Genomic DNA, 19,380 nt, shown 5'->3' on the forward strand with positions numbered 1-19,380 from the left:
CAATCAAGTCCATCTTTACCAATAAACGATCAACTAGCCCCAAGCAGCTGGTGAAGAAATCCGTGATGCCATGTAAAGATGGTGCACAAACTTCCAAGGCAGAGTCACTACCCATCATACATTCTTGCATCTTTTTCTGGCTTATTAGGCCTCCTCTCATAGTAAGAGTGGCTTTTTTTGTTACTGTAGAAAGCTAATTTGCTAATACAGCTAAGTTACCTTTTTCTTTAGTGTCGCTTTAGGATGATACCGGCCAGTATCTCACAAGGCAGGCACAGCCAAAGGCAATTGAAGAAAAAAAGTCCACCAGTTTCATTCAGTACACATTTTACTTCATTGCAAGATGAAAACACAGTCAAGTCTTATTGCTCTATGTACACTTCTAGCCAGTCTTTCGTTAAATAATAGACACATAAACACAGCTCTTATTTACACACAATAATAAAAAAGAAAGGTGCATGACGGCAATGGTGCAGTCGAGAGTGCGTAAAGATAAGTTTGGTGGTGTAGTCGTCAGACTTTTCCCTCCCTTTTGTTTGACAAAAACAAATCTGCCTCGTCCATGCATGTCACTCGCATTAGTTATGGCACAAAAGCAGCAAATTAAAAGTACAACATAAATCTGTAAGACTTCCACATGAAGTGCTTGCTTGGAAGAGCTTACAGTCGACGATACAGGTGTGGTGAAAGCTCGGTGACAAACTTTTGGATGCTTTTCCCGTTGGGGAAGATGTATGCTTTTCACCAGTAAATGGAAGTTATTTACACATTTCACGACACTTGCCACTGCTTGCGGAAGCAATACTTCCTTATCAAGGAGAACATTAATAATACAAGGAACATGTCATAAATCAATGCAGTCATGTAAAGATGGCAATGTGCAAGTCTGTTGCTGATGAATACTGTAAAAATGCCTTTGAAAATGCCAAGAATGTTAAAGAATGTGATTGCTTACCCAAAAATCTGCATGAACAGTTGACTGTTTGTGTGCTGTGAATGCCATGCAGATCCAAACATTGAATTAACAGCACGGTGCTCATTCAGTGCAAGGTGTAAAACAGTGTAAGACGCAGACAAGTGTAATGCGCTGCCGTTTTTCTTTCCTAAAAGCATTACTTTCATTAACATTATAGCGAAGTGCCTTACCTTCTTTAAGTTAAAGCACATGAAATAATTTGCCTCCAATTTATCTTGCAAAAGTTGCAACACAGACATAGCAGCCAATCCGCAACAGCACAGCCTGGCTCTTCCAACAATGAAAGGCCCTTATGTTGACTGGCTGGCTTTTACAATTTGTACACAAGATGCGAGCAAGCCTGAGCAAGTCAATGGCCAGCATTCTAACCTGCCACATCATACTTACGGACTGTCACACCATACATTATCACGTCACACCTTAGATGTACTCCTACCTATGTAATTCAATAATTCTAAGAAGCTTGCTGCAAGCACTATGTTTGTGAAAGCACTTTTTCAGACAAAGCTGAGGGCTGCTATGAACCTTCAGCCTGGTAACTTCAATTTTGACACCTTCCTCAGCACAAACGAATATGGGCAAGCTCTTCATTGCCCAAAAATTTGGTCCAACTGGAGATGCACCTTACAAGGTTTACACTCCCTGCCGGATGAGCAACTAAAGCTTCCTTCAGTACATCCATTTGCACACCACTGGTGTAAGAGCAAACAACACCAACAAAACACTGCAGGAACAAGAGAGGGTGGAGCGAGATGCTAGAGAGTAAATTTGCGTGTAGTGTTCTGACGTGCAGCTGAACACACAGATCCACGTGAACACTAACCACCCACTCGTGTGTTGCACAAATCTGCTTACAACTTACAAAACTCAATAAAAAAAAGACAACAATAACAATGGCAGCACATCAGTACTGCAACTTCTTCTTTTTTTTTAAGAAAGTGGATACACAGTCACCGAACGCTCTCGAACCGCTCTAATGCACAGAGTGCATTTTCTGACACTCAATGGGCCAACCTAGTTCTCCTGAGAAAGGATCACCGTTTACATCGACTTCATCCTCAGGGGCCTTTTTTTTTTTTGTTAGGAGGCCCTGCCCCATGGGTCTGACAAGAGTGCTACCATATTGCAATGCCCCACCCTTAGGCCTAAAACTGCCAGGCTTTGGGGTGTGTGGCAGCCATGGTAAAAAGAGGGATCATGTCGTAGTCTTGAACGGCGACCACAATTCATTGATTGAATGTGTTGCTTAAACACACACCTTGCAGGGCACATAAGGCAAACCAAATGGGAGATACAGCCATGGCCAAAGTATGAGGGATGTTCTGCTGCACTGGTGTGGTGATTCTTGCCAACTTGCACAGACTGCAAATTTTCCAGGTGCGGCAAACCCTGCAAGAATACAGCACACATTTCCTTGGTGGCCCTCACCCACAAGGTTCTGTACAACTCTCTTTTGATCAAAGAGAGGGCCATTCTTGACATCAGGGTTAAGGTGCTCTTGCTAGCAGTCGTTTGCTGTCATTTCAATACACTGACAGAGCCTTAGGTAGTACAGAAAGCCAGTCAGTGTAGCAGTGCAGTCTTGGTGCTGTTTGGGCAGGTTTCAATTTTCTCGCCAGTGTTCAAACATAACCAAAAGCAGCAAAAATCACTGGGTGATCCCACCTAATAGGCTCCTTTCCAGCTCCACCTAAGCAAGTCAGCTCAGGCTTCATGAGCACTTGTTAGCAGTAACCCAAAAGGATTCACCACAGCCAAGTATGGCACCCTTTTCCATGGACATTTAAGTAGCTGTACTTGGGCCTCCCCCACATTTTGCTTCACTTCATTCTCTGAAGAGTTCACTAAGTTGCAACAGGACTAACCTTGGCAGGCCACCTAGAGGAAACCGAGTTAGCACTTCGCGAGCACTTCCGGCTGCAGTTTGTCATTGCACTGTCAAACACCACTGAAAACGGTCGACAGCCCCCCGTGGAGCCGAGGCGTTGACACGTTCATCCACATAGTAGTAGCCCAGTTCACAGTCAAGTTCACAAAGCTCTCCACAGTTGGGCACAGGCCATCACAAAACACGGTCCAGGGCTGTGCTGTGACTCGAGGGCATGTTGTTGGCCTAGGCGGGTATCTCCGGTGGCAGGCTCTTGGAGTAGCCTCCGCAGCGATTGTCTAGCAACTCCTCGAAGATGCCAATGAGGTTCGAGAGGCCAATGAGGTAGCCATCCTCATGGTTGCCAACTTCCCAGGGTTGCCGATGTGTGATGGCCACACCAGGTGGCACTGCCACAGTTTTGGCAAAGTCAATCAGCCACACACTGGCTCCCACTCTATCATGGACGAACAACAGAGAACTGCCGATGAACTGCAAGAAACAAGCAGGAAGACTCTTTAAGTACCCCTGCCATACCTCTCTGTTCCATTCTTATAATACACTTTGAGCGACTGACTGTTTATACAAGATTTAAAATGATAACTTGCTCAGAACCAAACCAGGAGATGATGATGATATGTAGTGTTTATTGGCGCAAGGGCCAAGTGCAAACCAGGAGAAATACAGTGACAGAAAATTTTGAGATTAATCCTTTGTGTATGTGTGACAACAGGACAAGGCTTCTTCAATCAGTTGTGCAAAGCACGGGAATGCCAGCATGCTCCGATATTCACAGATCTTAGTATTGAGCCTTACAATGCACGAGTTGAACTATAACAACAAAGTAACAAACTGCACAGTCCCATATTGCCCACAGCTGTTTCTCTTAACAGTTTGAGTTGAACAATCACAAGCCGTGGAACCAAACATAGATTGAGCCTTACAATGCACGAGTTGAACTATAACAACAAAGTAACAAACTGCACAGTCCCATATTGCCCACAGCTGTTTCTCTTAACAGTTTGAGTTGAACAATCACAAGCCGTGGAACCAAACATAGTTTTAGCTTGTCTGTAAACATCTTGCCGTTTACAGATTACCGGAGCAGTAAAGTGCACTAGCAAAGCTATTGGTGACATCTAGTGATGATTTGTGCGACTACATTGCACTCGAAAAAATAAATTTTTGTTGTGTCAGTACTATTGTTGAAAATAAATAATGAAAGTACTCTACGTTAACGATTATATCGTTGACAATGCTCTACTGCAGCAGTGAAGTAAAATATGAAAGTCAGTGAAGTAAAATATGAAAGTCAGTGAAGTACAGGCTTTGCGTGCACTCTGGTTAGACTGCATCACCAGACGTTATCATTACTGCTGCCATAAAACTCTCCAGTAACCCAATATTCCAAAAATGCAAGTACGTTTGTGGATAGGCTAAACCTCAATAGTAATTTTCATCATGTGACATGCATCTACCTGGCTCCTCACTAGTGATTAGGTATAGTAAAGCTACTGCACGTTAAACATGTTTTTGCTACCCCTACTGTTTTCTGCTTGAGCATTTGACGAGCTGCAACAATTCAGTTCTGGCACGTACCTCATGAGTGGAGAAGAATTCTGACTGCTCAAGTGCGTTGTACAGAGACCGTAACCGCTGAAGGTACTTTCCCTGTAACAGAAGACAGACGCCAATGAGTGCTGTGCAGAACTGAATGATACACTAGTAACGACGTGAACTAGATAGATGCAAATGGGAGCTTTGCAAGCACTGAATTACAAGCATTTGTGCCAAAGGTACATCTGTTCAGAATTGAACTAAACCTACAAAGCCTAAAATACATATTTTATATATCAAGTTCAATACCTCAAGATGCTTATTTAAGCTCAGGAAACTTAATGTAAAAGCCATAGCGTTTTTTACACGTTGTAGCAAAGTTTCAGCTGTAGATAGCCAATTCCAATTCACTTAGAACTGAAATAACATTTCACTGTTCTTTTAATAGGAATATACTTTCCATGGCCAGAAATAACGGTTATCAAGTTGTTCAAACCTTCTTTAATGTGAAATGGTGCTCAGGATTCTGGGATTAAGGACATGAAATTGGCTGGTTGCAAATGTAAGGAATGCAACTTACAGAGAGCAAAAATAATGGAATGAGAAATGCACACTGCTGCGATAAAACTCACTAGTGCATCGTCGAAGCCTTTTGTGAATGTGTCAATGGCATTCAAGACCTGCTCCCGTGACTTTGTCGTCTTAAAGTCCTTTGTGGAGGTTCCATCGGGATTCTGGGGGTTGAATAAAGAAGGAAAGGAAGAACAAATAAAGTGAGTTTGCAAGTCCACAACTAAAGCAAGCATGACTGTGCCTTAGGCAGATATCATAATTAAAGTGCAAATGTTGTTGCAAAAAAGCTCCATTACTCGGTGAAGTTTTTTAGCAATACTCCAAACCATAAGATGTCACACAGCATGCATAGCCAGCGCAGAATACTATAGAAGAGCACTAGCATGATGATTGCATGATGAAACAGGCTGCACTTTAATACAGGTAAATCACCAAGAAGCGTAAAGAACTTGGCGCAGGGCTGTAAAAATTCTAGTACAATGCTATTCTTTCAGCTTCTCATCAGTGGTGCGGGTTACCCACAATATCACCGGGATCGGCCGTTCATGAATGGTGCATGACAAAAAAATGAATTAAAATAGAGCAAAAGAAAATCTTGCATTATACTCGCCGAGGATAACGTGACAGTTTTAATTGCATTCTTCTTTACACTTTTTTCACTTGCTTGAGCAGTGCCCTGCCTAAAATTTCGCAAGGCCAGAATAGACACCACTGAGGTGTCAATTCCATTCGTTATTGACGAATGCAATTGCCGGTGTCATTACATTATATTTGTCCTGATGTGGTTTGGATTCTGCTTCAACCACCACCAACAGCGTAAGCACAGACTTCCCAGGACACATATGGTATGCTCAGTCACGCTTTCCTTATAAAACCGAACACTTAAAGCATCAGATACTGCTTCCACTTATCCCTGCAGCACAAATCGTGCTCTACTTCGCAGCCTCAACATGCAAACTTGGCACACCTTAATGCCCTCAATGCGGAATCCCAGGCTGGCCGTGGAGCTGATGGTTTCCCTCCAGATCATGTAACGGGGCTTGGTCACTGCCTTCAGCTCATGCTCCTCAGGTGTTGGCTCATCCGGATCGACAGCCACCATTTTCTCGTACATGTCCTACAACAAGACCCCAACATCATGAGTGATTCTCGTACTGACAATCACAACAGAATGTAAAATCACAGTGCAACAACACAACTGGGACTAAGCTAAATGTTTACTGCATTGGGAGGTTTACTATGAGCAGACTAAGCGTACCCTGATCAGGCACAACTTCGACATTGATTTATTGGCGTGTCAGTCTATTATTTACACAACTAGTTGCTACTACTTCTATTACTACCTAAACCGGTTATCAACAGAAGGTTCAAAAGTTAAACATTACGTAGCAATGGCAAGCAGAATTTTTATGCAGGCTGGAAAATTTAAAAAGAAAAGAAAGAAAGCTTCTGACACAGGTGCTTCTTCTATGCAACAGTACTGCAAGTGCTATAGGTCTATCATAATTGGCTATTTACTTTTCTGCCGTAGCAAGTGAAAATGTTAATTTGTAATCGGCACACCTCTTTACTGCGAGCAACAAGGCTTTATCGTTATGACGGTACTATAAAAGGGTCCTAATGTATACTTGCGACACCTCAGAATAAATACAGAAAGTAACCACTTCCAGCTATGTAAGCCTCTTGGTGTTGTACCTCAAAGTGCTCCATGAATTCAAAAGGGCCGCAGGTGTTTTGGCAACAAGATTTAGTGCATGCACAGTGAAATAGAGAAGCATCAACTTTGTCAGTTTCCTAGCTTGTCTCCTAGCTCTGTAAATCCGTACGGAACCAAGGTTCCAGTGAACACATTTTTCACTGTACTGACCTTGCGGAGCTTGGGCTTTTCCCGAGCCTTAGCCAGCTCTTCTTCAAGGTATGTGCGCAGGCCCACTTTGACATCCATAACACAGGGGCACTGAAATCCAGCAAGTAGGTCTTGCAGCTCCAAGTAACCTGCACAGAAAGCACACAGAAAAGCAACAATGTTATGCATGGCTATATGAAGTGCCAAGTTGTTGCCAGACAAACACAAATCTGACGTGAAAACCAGAGGGCCAGTCTCCTGGAAGAACTCCTGCCATTTCTAAAGCAGATAGAGACAACTTATTGGCAGAGGCTACTGTAAACGAAGACCAAATTACTTTTGTGTTTGAATTCAATTCAAATACAAAACACAAGCCAAATAATTCAGTTGGACACTAATGAAAACTTTGGTCAACAGAAGTTGAGCAGTACCACTTCAATTTGTTTTTGCTAACAAAGAGTGGTACATTGCATGAAGTTGAAATCACTTGTGCAGTGTATCACACAATGAGTAATTTTCCTGGCTGCTAAGGGTTCCTGCGTAAATATCTTTGCAGCAAGAAGATGCTGTCCTATTGTGGCGAACAAATCAAAAGCAATATCAAGTTTGCAGAAAGCAAGCCCGCAAGGTTGAATTGGTGTAAAACCAAGTCGTGTTAATTCCCACACTAGACTGTGAAAAGTGTTAGTATTCTGTCGAAGATGATCATACCTTCTGGAACACAAACAAATGCGAATGATGGACATCTGTTCACACAATAAGATTGTGATGAATGCATGCAGCACTATTCTTCACAACAGCAGTGATGGCATAAGCTCTCCCCATTGTACCATTGAAATGTGCTGTACCATTCACATTTTATCAGTACACAAGAGCAGATTACTTAATATAACCCCGAAAGCAAATTAGTAACTCACTGCTGCAGTCCTCCATCTCCACACGGCCTTTGAACTCGGGCACGTAGTCCCGTAGCCAGGGGTCCCTCATGAGCTGTTTCAGACAGGATTCCTCCTTGCCACACAACTTCTTCAGAATCGTGCCCTGGGTGCCTGACCTGAAGTTGCCTGCAGGTACAACCACATCAGGTCATCACTTTCACTGTGATTTTGAGATAAGGTTATAAGTAACATTCCTTCTAAGCTGCATGATTGTGCACTGCCTTCAAGAATATCACACAGCTGCTAATGTACAGAATAGTAAAGAAAAGAAAGCCTCAGCAATGCCTCTATCACATGTGCTGCTGTGCAGAATGTGACAAATGCACCAGCACTATGTGACACTTACGCACTAATGTAGACCAGAGCCTACGTGGGCGAAATTTCCATCACATGTAAGAATTGGTAAAATTAGAGCAAACATGTGAAATTAGAGCAACCTGACAGATGACCAATAATGTTTCACAGCATACAACCACTTAACTTTCAGATTATCAACCATGCCGGCAAAACAAGATAAAAAGTAAAACTAGCTTAAAATACTTGGAATCTTAGTGGACACCAAAAAAAGAAAGGTGCTAATGAAGTAGTGTTAAGCAGCAGTAAGCAGTGAGAGAAGACCTATAACAGTGGTTGAAGTATTGCATTTGAGGATCAGCTTTTATTTGCTCACAGAAGTAATAGCGAATGTCACCATTTGCTAGTTTCGTACCTTGATGCCCAGCAAGCTGTATCCATGGGTACTTGTACTTTCTGTAGGTCTGGACAAACGGAGACCAGTGAACGACATTCCGCACTTTTCGCCATCCTGAAGGCTGCACAGACAAAACAAAGAAAGGCGTGGAAACTTTAGACACAGAGACAAAGCCATGGAAGCGCTTGCACTGATGCAATTAGTGAGCACATATGCAGTTACAAGTGATGGCAATGACAAGTCAGTGTGATTTTTCAAGCTCTTGCAGAGCAGTGCTTGCATGGAATATGAATAAAATGGTTAGTTGGTGCTAGGTTGATCAAATACGAAGTATTGCTGGCAGAAACCACAGACCTCTTGTGCAATGTTACAATGCTATGCACGGTCAAACTACCATAGCAGTTTCACCAGTGTCATCAAAATATGGAGAAATACATAAATACAAAACCAACTCCCAAGAGATGAGCTGTGGTAAAAAGTTGTGCAAGTCAGTCAAGAAGAAACAACAGGAAAAGCATAGACGTGTCGACTTGCACGACCAAATAAGGCTTTCAGAAGCATGCAGGGTCCGTTTGGCGCGGCTAGAGGCGGTGTCATGCAACAAGCGCTTTGTTGATCACAACTTCATCGTTAAATGATATGACGATTGCAGGCGTGTCAATACAAATGGGGGACGGGCGGGTCAGGATGACGCCGTGAAGCCGCGTCGGCGAAGTCGCACCAAGTTTGGCATTCGCTCTCGCGCGAGAACAGCGCGGCCCGACGCGATTCGTAGATTCCGATCGATACGGATGCGTCCGACGAGATCGGAGCGCGTTATGAACGCGTGCTCCGTGCGAGACGTCGGGGGAAAACAAAGCGCGTCGAACGTGGCCGAGGCGTCGATCGACCGACAGCTCACTTTTTGGGAGCGCGGGGGCCACTGAATCGCAGTGAACTGAACACTAAGCGACCCGCGGGTTGGCATACAAACGAGTTTCACGTCAACGGAGGCGCAAGCAACAGGCGCTGCCGCCTCGAGGCCAGAGCCCCACTACGCCCAAATACGCCGCCGAGCATGCTGGCGAGCCGCTATCCACTTACGCTGCTCGGCTGGCGGCGAACCTGGCACGCAGCCTTGGCGTTGCAAACCGCGTGAGGGGAAATGCAGCCGGTCATGGTTTCCTCTCGGGCTTCCAGAGACTCCAGCTTGTGCGAGGGCGGCGCGCACCGCGGGAGGGCTCCACGTCTGTCCCTCAACCCGACGACTCGCGGGGCCTCAGCCTCCGCTCACGGCACGACCCGCGCGCCATTGTTTAAAAGCACGGCGTCAAATGAACGATAATTCACGCCGGCTCGCCGTTCGTCCCCGGCAGCAGTCTCACGTAGTGTAGGGTAGTCGAAGATCACGAGTGACGACGTTCTCGCGCGCCCTGCTCATGCTTTTTTTTTTTCCTTCTCGGTACCCCTCGGGAGAGCACAATAGTCCACCCGACGGCGACGCACACGCAAAGCAGCTCATTACACGAGTGGGGAGGGCAGGGAGAGGGCTTCCGGGTAGCGGAGCCGACAAAAGCCGGCTTATCTCCCCTGCTCCGTGCGTGCGTAGACAAACCGCAGCTGTCGCCTGTGGCCGTTGAGGCCGGTAGCCGCTACTGTGGCGCTGGCCACCCCCTCCGTCTGGTCGCACTTCAACACCCCGAATGCGGTTGCCGCATACATTGCTCCATCGGTGTCGACACCACCCTGTGCCATGGAGTTCGCGGCGCCTTCGCTACCCTTGAATAGATATCTACACGGCGCCGTCTGATGGTTCGCCGCGGCAAGTGGCGCAAAATTTGACTGCACGATAAGGGGGGCTCGCACCAGTGTTCCGGTTTCGAACAGCGCAGCTCCGTATTCAAGAGGGAAAGAGTTCGTAAATGATACACACATATATATATATATACACCTGCGTGTGTGTACTTGCACATTGCACCTAAAAGCAAGCACAATCATTATTACATCACGGGTCCCATAACAAAGGGTATCCGCGCTGCAAACGTTGCTGAAATGCGCTGGACACAAAAGCGCACTTCTCGTGTTCATGCCAGTTCCAAATTCGCCTATTCCGTGATCACAATAACGTTTGCAGCGCAAATACTCGTCGTTAAGACATGAAGACTGTTCACCACATTAGCTTTGCTGCGCCATAACGAGCTGGTCTTGAGAATATTGCAGAGGTGAAAAAAAAAAAAGAAAAGCAGGGAGAAGAACAGCACCATAACACATCCAGGCGTTACGACGGCATACCGCTATAGTTTGGTCATTTTCCAACAATTAAGAGCCAAAAGTCAACTTAGGTTGCTAAACATAACAGAAGAACGTTGACAGCAGAGACGATTGAGAGGAGACATTGTTGTTTGCACGACAGCTGCATACGTGTACCCGTACAGGTTAAATGAATTCAAAGTGCGTAGCGGCATCAACGGTTAGCATCTCGTAGCTGGGCCAAACGTGCACAGAGATGTGGCGTCGCGAAGTGCAGCAAGCGCACGGCGCGAATCGCGGGTGACTCGGAGCATCGATCGACGCAAGTGGAATGCGCGGTCGGCTCCCGACTCCCGAGAGTTTCAAAGCAAACGCTGCGGACGCCGTGCGACATTAGGACGACGTTTACCTCTGACGCGTCCTCGCCGTGGGTGAGGCGGCGCTCCAGGAAGGCGAGCTTGAAGAACGTCCAGAGGTTGGCGACCGACGCGTACAACAGGTCCCTAGCCAGCCTCAGGAACGCTGTGATCATCGCTTTGAGAAGCCGTGGGCCGCTGCTCGAGTCGTCCGATGAGGAAGGGAACGACCGCTCTTGCACGCATGTCTCAAAACGACGCGACACCTCCCGAACGGCCCCCAGTCGATGTCCTTCTCCCCCGCCTGCCAGCCTATGGATCGCCGCGGGCTCGGCATGACACCCATTGTTCCTGTTTCCACTTCCCCGCCGTTCTCCGCGCGGGTCTGAAATATCACGCGTGTCTCCCGCTGCTTTCTCCTCCTCCTTCGGTGGCGTCGCGTGCAATGCAGCGAACCCTCGATGCCGTGACGTAGAGGCGACGATGCGCTGCGAAGAGCTCTGCGCCAGCTGATCCAACGGGGATCATCTGACGCGCGAAACGGAGCGTCTCGTATGGCGATGAAAGTTCCAAGCAGTCGACGACACTGCCGAGTCCTTGTTGTAATCGAGCACGTCCTACTTGCGTAAGATGCTACTGCGCTCGCTGAATAGAACTTTAGAGCTCTGAGAATAAAGCTTCAGAAACTATACGTACGTGACTCACGTGCGAAGCATCCACTGTCAGGATCAAAACTCCCCAAGAGCTGATGCGCAATTTTTCACAAGCGCGCGACTCGGTTCCTTCCCGAGCACCCACCGCAACACGCGGGCTACAACGAACGCAACTCAACAACGTCTTGCAAGGACGAGTTCCCCGAAGTGCTCCTAGACCACAGCGCTAACACACTTAAGGTCCGCGCATTCAACAAAGTATACATTTCACCGGAAATCGCCGGACTCAATCGCGCCGCCTGCAACCTCCGTCGATTCGGTGGTCGTGACGGCCAGCAACGCATTTGCCTAATGCCTACGGAAGGGACCCGAGTGGTTTAGACATCTTGCATGTCGCGGTACACCGACCAATGGCGACCCTGTTCCTACCCGGACGCTTTGGCTACGGACTCGGGATCAGCGCGCGCTAATGGCGCTTCAGTTATATGACGGAGCCAACGTTCGTAAACAACCACGTCGCCGACACAAACGCTAGTAATCAGCTTGAGGCGCTGAGCTGCCGAGCTGCTAAAGGCGCAGTGTATGCGGTTTTAATAAGGATCGAACAGGCACTCCGCGCTCTTATCTCAAGTAGCGGAAAGATGGCAAGGTCACGGCCAGATATGACGTCAAAGAGCCGCGGGTAACTCTCAGCGAGGGGTCAATTTTGCAAGCGCCAGAGGCCAGGCGGCGAGACCTTTGGCTTCGGTGTCACGGTCTCTGCACAATCTCGGCTTGCGGCGCGGGTACGTGCAGTCACGGTGTGCGACGAGCTGCACCCACGTGTATATATATATATATATATATATATATATATATATATACACACACACCAGACGCCTTAGACTTGCAGAGCGTGGCGCTTCGAGTGTATGAATGCATGTAAAGAAAGGTCTATCTCTGGCGTCACATAAGGTCGCCGGAGGTGCCGCAAGGGACCCCGTGCTGGGTTTGGAACGAAGCCCTGCGAAGGGCGGCGGTCACAAGGGGGCGTGCGCCCGCAAGGAGAGATACGCTCGCGCACTTACCGCCCAGTCGCGAACGTCGCGTGGTGCTGCGAGATATGCGCGAAACCTCGGTTTCGCTTGGTGCTGACGCTCTTAACAGCCGACTTAATTTAGCAGCAGGTCCTCCGTTTGTTTACCTTCGTCACTGCGATAACGACACGTATACTTTCGGAATGGATAGCTCAGTTAGCATACGCTGGCGCAGCGAAACAATATTTATATTCGTATATCGACGCTCAGTGGCGCATCGCTCTTTAGTCGGCGACCTTATCAGCTCGAGCAGGTGACGTGTTATTTGAACATCGCAGCGTCTTGCACAGTCACGAGGCTAAATGAACACAGGTATCTTTCTACAAGTTAATATAAACGCTGTACATTCTGTCCATGACAGCACAAGACGCGCGTATGATAACACGACCCTTCCGAGACTTGCACGGCCGGCTGAACCATACAGCACGCAGCGACAGGCGGAGGGAGCGCACAACGACGCTGGATTCCAAGACAGCCGCAGTGCGTCAGTCCCATAATCCGGTCAGTGCGTATATACCGCATTCAGATCGGAACAAGCAGCCATCATTAGCCGAAAGGCCACACGGACCCGTCGTTCAGCCAAACCACGGCGGTGAAAAGGACGCCCGCTAAAGAGCAGCAGCTGTTCGAAAGCTCGACATGTATATAGCGACAAGGGCTCACTCTCACAAATTCTGTGCAACGCTAGCACGACGACAAAGGTGCCGAAGCGCATCCGCAAATCTAGGCGCCGGAGACCAATCCTGCTTTGAACAGGCTTTCTTCGGAAAGGGAAGGGCCCACTGGTCCCTCCCAGCCGGTCTGCTCCGTTGCTGCCCATGGCGACACCTCTGCCTTTCTCCCTCCTACCTTCTATCTCCTTTACTCCCATCTGCGCCGTCCCGCTGGCGCTGAGCCGTTCTCCCGCAGGGGCTGCAGAAGATAGTGCCAGCCTTTCCTCCTTTCCCCCCGCAAGAACCACTTCTCCACTCCCAATACCACCAGCACGGGCGCGAGGGGTGTCGTGCTGTGTGCGTCTCAGTTGTATTTTCGCACTGTTTTCCCACTACAGGTTGGTACCTACACGGCACAACCTCCGCGGCCGACTGCACCGAACTGCCGCAACAGTGTGCAGAAAAAGAGCCGAGGCAGTCTACTACGCAGGTCGTGCGTGCTCGGCTCACGAGGTAGGGGCAATCGCGAGGTGCGCAAACAACGAAAGGTCTGCGGCCAAGGCCGTCCTGGGGTCCGCGTTCGCGTTCCTCTGCTGGCCGGTCGCTTGGCACGCGTCCCCGCTGCTCCGTGCGCGCATACGTTTAGCGCAAGTCACGTGAGCGGGCGGCGCGCGTACCGCCTCTTGCCCGGACCTGCAGCCAGACAGCCACAACACATCGCAGGAGCACGACGGCATAGAATTTCTTACTCTTTTTTTTGTTTTGTTCCTTTCTGTTCGGAACATGCCATGCAGCAAATCCTACAAAGAGATCACTTTGGCGTCAATGCGTATGGGAGCTGCAAGCAAGGCGAGTCAACCATCGTGGAAATGGCGGGTGGATGTGCCTAAGCTTCGTCCTTCTGGCTTCAAACTGCCTTGGTCTTGAATGACACAATCACAGAAACGGATGGAAACTGCACTAACCATGCCCGAGCGTGTCGTGTTAAGAGGTTGGAGTGCAAGCAAGAGGAGGTCATAGGAAAATTGAAGTTTCGAGCGACGATAACAGTGGTCAAACAAGGTATGTCGCGGTGCGAGCGTTTGGGCAACCCGTCAACGGATGGGCAGCAGCTGATTTCCTTTGGAGTAAAGCAGCCAGCGCTGGGGGCTCCGGCGACATTCTCTGTTCGACCACTGTTCGTACACAAGGACTGGAGTGTGCGACATGGCTGGCTTAAACGAGGGTGGAAACGAAGGTGGGACATTGACAACATAACCGCTATATGGATGATGATGACGTTGATGATGATGTTGTTGTTGGGGGCTTCAAATGCATTTTCGTTCTTAGCGTGCTCGTTTTTTTCCCCTTCCTTTTTACAACCCACATTTAGTTGCTTTACATGTCGTAAGAAAGGTAACACAACGTATCTTGTGTGATGTTACGAACAATGTCGTACATATTACACTGTGAACGCAGCATGGAGGCGCATACTCATCGACAGCAATAAATAAATAAATAAATAAATACAGACACGCCAGTGTTTCCGCATAAAAGATGAACCGCGACGACCCTCAGCGCACGCAAAGGCGGAAACTTAACTCTCAGTTCCTATGTACGAGACTCAGCACACGAGAACGCTAAATCGGTAAATATTTCCGAGAACGTCGAGCGCTCATGATTCTTTTATGTCTGAGCTGCGAGTGCACACAACACTTGGCAGCGTCAGTTTCCACGCGCTATGTCTCCGCGCGGCAGTCGCCATCTCCCGAATTAGAGAGTTTTAGATAAGGGGGACGCAAGCGTTGGGGCCTGCTAACGCTCGTGGCGACGGTACTGCGCATGCGCAGACCGGTGTGGCCCCGACCGTTAGCGGGCCCCAATGCTTGCGTGCGTCTCCCCTAATCTAAAACTCTCCATTATTTCTGCAACCAATAGCAGAGCGCTTTTGCTGCTGACGCCACGGCGTTATTGACGTCACCGCGAACGCCACAGCAACGCCACCTAAAAGCCGGAGGTTGTTTTAGCTCGCACCTGTTGTTTCCCTGTGCGTCAAGCAGAAATAGCTGACCCACCTTTATTATGAATTAGTGATTTTTCGTGTTGCGCTCGTTTAGTGAAAATGTGCATTTATTTATTCAAGCACCCCACTTAAAGCCCGGTAGGGGGCGCTGAAAGAGAACAAGTTAGTGTTTTTTTTTCTTTTTTCATTGGTTAACTTAGGTAGGATATTAGGCAGCATAGTAGCAAGAGCTTGGTGGCGCAACCCACCGCCCCGTTCCAAAGGGGACGCTCATAACATCCATCCACCCATCCATCCATTTAACACAATACCTTAGCATGCAAAGCTAGACGAGGAATCAAACTGAATGAGCCCACGTGAGAAAAAAAATAATAATTTCGTAATGGGACGGCACAGCAATGCGAGTCAGAAAATGATGGAACATTGTGCAAATACTGCTATAGTACCCAGGGGGCGAATTCACAAAGCTTTTCTTTCGTAGGTGCAGTTTGCCAATGGCTGGCCACGTTCGCTAATAATATTAACCGCGTCATGAATGAGTGGAAACTGCTCTCAGGAACATTTTTAGCGTTAAGAACACGTTTTATGAATACGAGCCAAAAATTTGCAGCTTCAAAAGAATCAAGTTCATAAGCCAGTCTAGCGTCCATGCAAAACATTGCAACTGACTGCTCTAATTACCACTTAGAAAAAAATGGCGAGCTTTAAAGAGTTAGACTGCTACCACGCAAACGCGACGGACGCACATATTATTATTCATTTTTTAAAGCGTTAGCTTTTCGTAGCAGCGTCCCTCACTTACTTATCGCCGGGCGCTGTCCCCAGCGCAGACCTTGGCCGCGTGCCAGAAGATGCTTCCACAAATGAGAGGGGAGAGTTCGGTCACGTGAAGCAAAGCTCGGTTCCCTGCGACAACACCAGATGGCATTGTCCCTTGTCGCATCACGGGCGGCGGATCACGGCTGCAGTGTGCACTAACTAGTTGGTACGATGCAGTGGCATCATACTCGGCCAGGTTACTCTGCTTCTGAGATCAGTTACACCGAAATGTCGTGGAGGAAGCAGGACCTCCAGAAGGAATCTCAAAAGATTCGGCGAGATCGGGAGCGAAAACCCCTATATAGCCCGCACCACAGCTAACGCTTCAACCATTCGCATTACACACCCGTAACCGTCCTCTTATTATTTTTAGTTGTGTGGGGAGGCATTCTTTCCATACGTTTTTCCACAGCAGCGCAGAAGGTTGCGCGGCGCGCTCTTCAAGGCAGCCCGGTTTCGCAACACCGCGAAGCTTTACAGGAGAGCGCTCCTTTCCGTTTCTACTTGCAGTGGACTTCGCACAAACGATACAGCGGAGAAGAAATGAGGCAGAAGGGAGAGGGAACAGAAATGTGCGAGGAGGAGAACGAGTGAACGAATTAATGAATCAAGCCGGAGAGGGAGGGAAGGAAAAAGTTGGGCGTCGAGGTCGGGATGCAGTAGAGAGAAAGGCTCCGCGAAGTGCCTACTACACACGCTCGGCGTCGAGGTCAAGGAAGGACGCGGCGGTTGCGTGTGCCGTGGCTCCAGCTGCCTCATTAACACGCGGGGGCAGCAGCAGTGTGGAGGTTACGGATGACGTCGGCCAATCACGCGCTGAATACACAACGCTGTAGTACAGTGCGCGAACGAGAGTTGAAGCTCTAATTCACTCTGCAGCTCAAAGAAAAAAAGAAAACGATCAATTTCCCCCTGTGCTTTCTCCGGCTTCGTCCTCTGTTAATAAAGACCAAGCCCTTCGTGAAATGCTGCAATACATGATGGCAAAGTGGTTAATGAGAGGACTATTAGGAAAGCGCTGTTGTATGCTACATACCGAGACAACATTCGTGACCGCGGAACAGAACGTATGCACATTTGATCAAAGCGCGCCTTGCTCTCTCGCCTGCACGTGGACTCGCGCGTCCGAGGCTGTGCGCGTCCTAAACGGGGGCCATATACCAAACAACAAGGATGCCTGTGCGTCCTTGTAGCGCATCTATATCCGAGAAGGATCTCTCTTAATGGCGGTAAAGACAGGGATCGGGCGAGAAAGTAAAAACACAAGAACGAACGGCAACTCCGGTTCTCGCTAACACGTGAAAATTATCGGAGATTTGAGATCCATCGCAGGGGCAAAGCGTGGCATATTTCCTTTTTCTTTTTTGCTTCGCTAATGTTCGTGCTACTTAACATACAGAGATTCGCTCCTCGATGTCGTCATCTTCAAAGTGGATGCGCACAAGCTTAGAGAGAGAGAGAGAGAGAGAGAGAGAGAGAGAGAGAGAGAGAGAGAGAGAGACAGAGTTGAAATGTTTACGAACCGCGGCAGTATATATGTATAACCTGACCCGCTTACAGTAATCTACTAGTGACGCTTTTTCGGTGAAGAAACTCATCTCGCCAGTTCGGGAGCACGCGCGTAAGCATTATAGGCCCAAGGGCGCGCGAAAATAGAAGCGTCCTTTGCATTTCAATTAGGTTTCGATCCGAAGGAGAGGTGATGGCGATGCCCGATATACCGCGCCAGAGCGAAGGTTCCCTTGTCACAACGAACAGGAAGCCTATAGCTATACCACCCGAACCCATTTCCATAAAAGCAGTTGACGTGAAACAAGTACAGGAAAAAAGATTGTTGCGGATCCAAAGCGCTTGTTTGGATCAACGTTATATGCGAAGCTGCCGCGAAACGTTTCAACAAAACGCTATATGCAAGGAGACACACGACGCGTGCAGTTTTACTCTCAACTGCGCTCAAGGAACTCTTCCACGTTTCTTCTCCAATGACAGAAGCAACTGTGTCACCTGCAGCTTCCCTGTGACGGGCGCGCGCAACTGTCCGCGTGCTGCATGTCCGTCCGGCAGGACGTGGAGACATCCACCAAGCGACCGCGGATTACACTGCATCCGGAATCAGCCCAGTTTATACTATATATGTTGCACTATTGGCCTCGAGCTCCACCACTGGAAAGGCTGGCGCCACCGTCGGCGTGACGTGCTAGGAGGGATCACGTGGACATAGCGGCCGCGTCGGCTGCTTTGGGAGCGCCGAAGCGAGCTGAAAACGAGCTTTCGTACGCTGCGGTCCTCATTTAGTGGCAAAATTTTCCCCCTTCGAGTGTCTCCTTTACAACGCTTGAAAGCACTACAATAGGTAGTGGCTGCCTTTGAGGGCGCGCAACATGGTAGGCTACTGCTCGGTGCCGCAGGGCCGGACGCACGTAACGGAGGCCGGTGTCAGACTCATTCACACGTAGCCGCGGGACAAGAAGCTGCGTGAAGCTTGGCTCGCGAAACATAAAACCGACAAACAGTCATCGGCTACAACTCTGGTATGCAGCAAGCACAGACGCGAGGAAGATTTCTGCTACGGCGCCCGGTCTGCGATGTTCTGAAAACGTGCACTGAGATGCTCTCCTGAGTCCGCTGCCCGACTAATGTCATGAAGGTTTGGTCTATGAACATGTCGATGCTATAGATACTGGCAAGTTCAGTGGAGTGGAAAGGCAGCGGTAAGAAGCACATTTAAAAAAAGCATGGCATATGGTCATGTTTATGTTATGAATTAATGCACTGGATTACAAAAAAAGGAGCAGCGGGAAATTGCACGCTGAGAACACCGATAAACATACAGTGCGACGCAACTCGAGAAATAATATTGAAAGTTCAAAGAATTTAGAAGAAAAAATATTGAATCGTCGCGACGGCACATCACAGTCCCTAGGCGTCGAAGTCTCTACAATGAAATTACTTTTGAAACGCTCTGATAGCGCCCACGCAACAATGGTTGCTTGTATACTGTCAAATGCTCATATCCTGCGGCCTAAAGCTCATGGCACGGTGCGAAAACGCGCGCGCGGAGAAAGCGAGTGCGCGGACAAGCATGCAGACGCGCATTCGGTCGCTGCGAATCTGCGCGATCGCTGCATTGAGGCTTCTTTCTAT

The 19,380-nt window shown here is 48.3% G+C and overlaps 1 protein-coding gene across 1 annotated transcript in view; it reads right to left on the bottom strand.

Annotated features, from left to right (window-relative positions):
- Positions 1 to 310: 310 nt before the first annotated feature.
- Positions 311 to 19,380, bottom strand: part of LOC142588323 (inositol-trisphosphate 3-kinase B-like) — a 312,671-nt gene continuing 293,601 nt past the window's right edge. The window contains exons 2-8 of the mRNA XM_075699931.1: positions 8,467 to 8,569; positions 7,737 to 7,883; positions 6,841 to 6,968; positions 5,941 to 6,090; positions 5,033 to 5,134; positions 4,443 to 4,514; positions 311 to 3,335 (exon numbers count right to left, since the gene is read on the bottom strand). Coding sequence (XP_075556046.1) covers positions 3,090 to 3,335; positions 4,443 to 4,514; positions 5,033 to 5,134; positions 5,941 to 6,090; positions 6,841 to 6,968; positions 7,737 to 7,883; positions 8,467 to 8,569 — 948 coding nt within the window. The 3' untranslated portion in view covers positions 311 to 3,089. The remainder of the gene's footprint in view (positions 3,336 to 4,442; positions 4,515 to 5,032; positions 5,135 to 5,940; positions 6,091 to 6,840; positions 6,969 to 7,736; positions 7,884 to 8,466; positions 8,570 to 19,380) is intronic.

Source organism: Dermacentor variabilis, chromosome 7 (assembly GCF_050947875.1).
Source record: "Dermacentor variabilis isolate Ectoservices chromosome 7, ASM5094787v1, whole genome shotgun sequence".
In the NCBI taxonomy this organism is placed as follows: Eukaryota; Metazoa; Arthropoda; class Arachnida; order Ixodida; family Ixodidae; genus Dermacentor; species Dermacentor variabilis.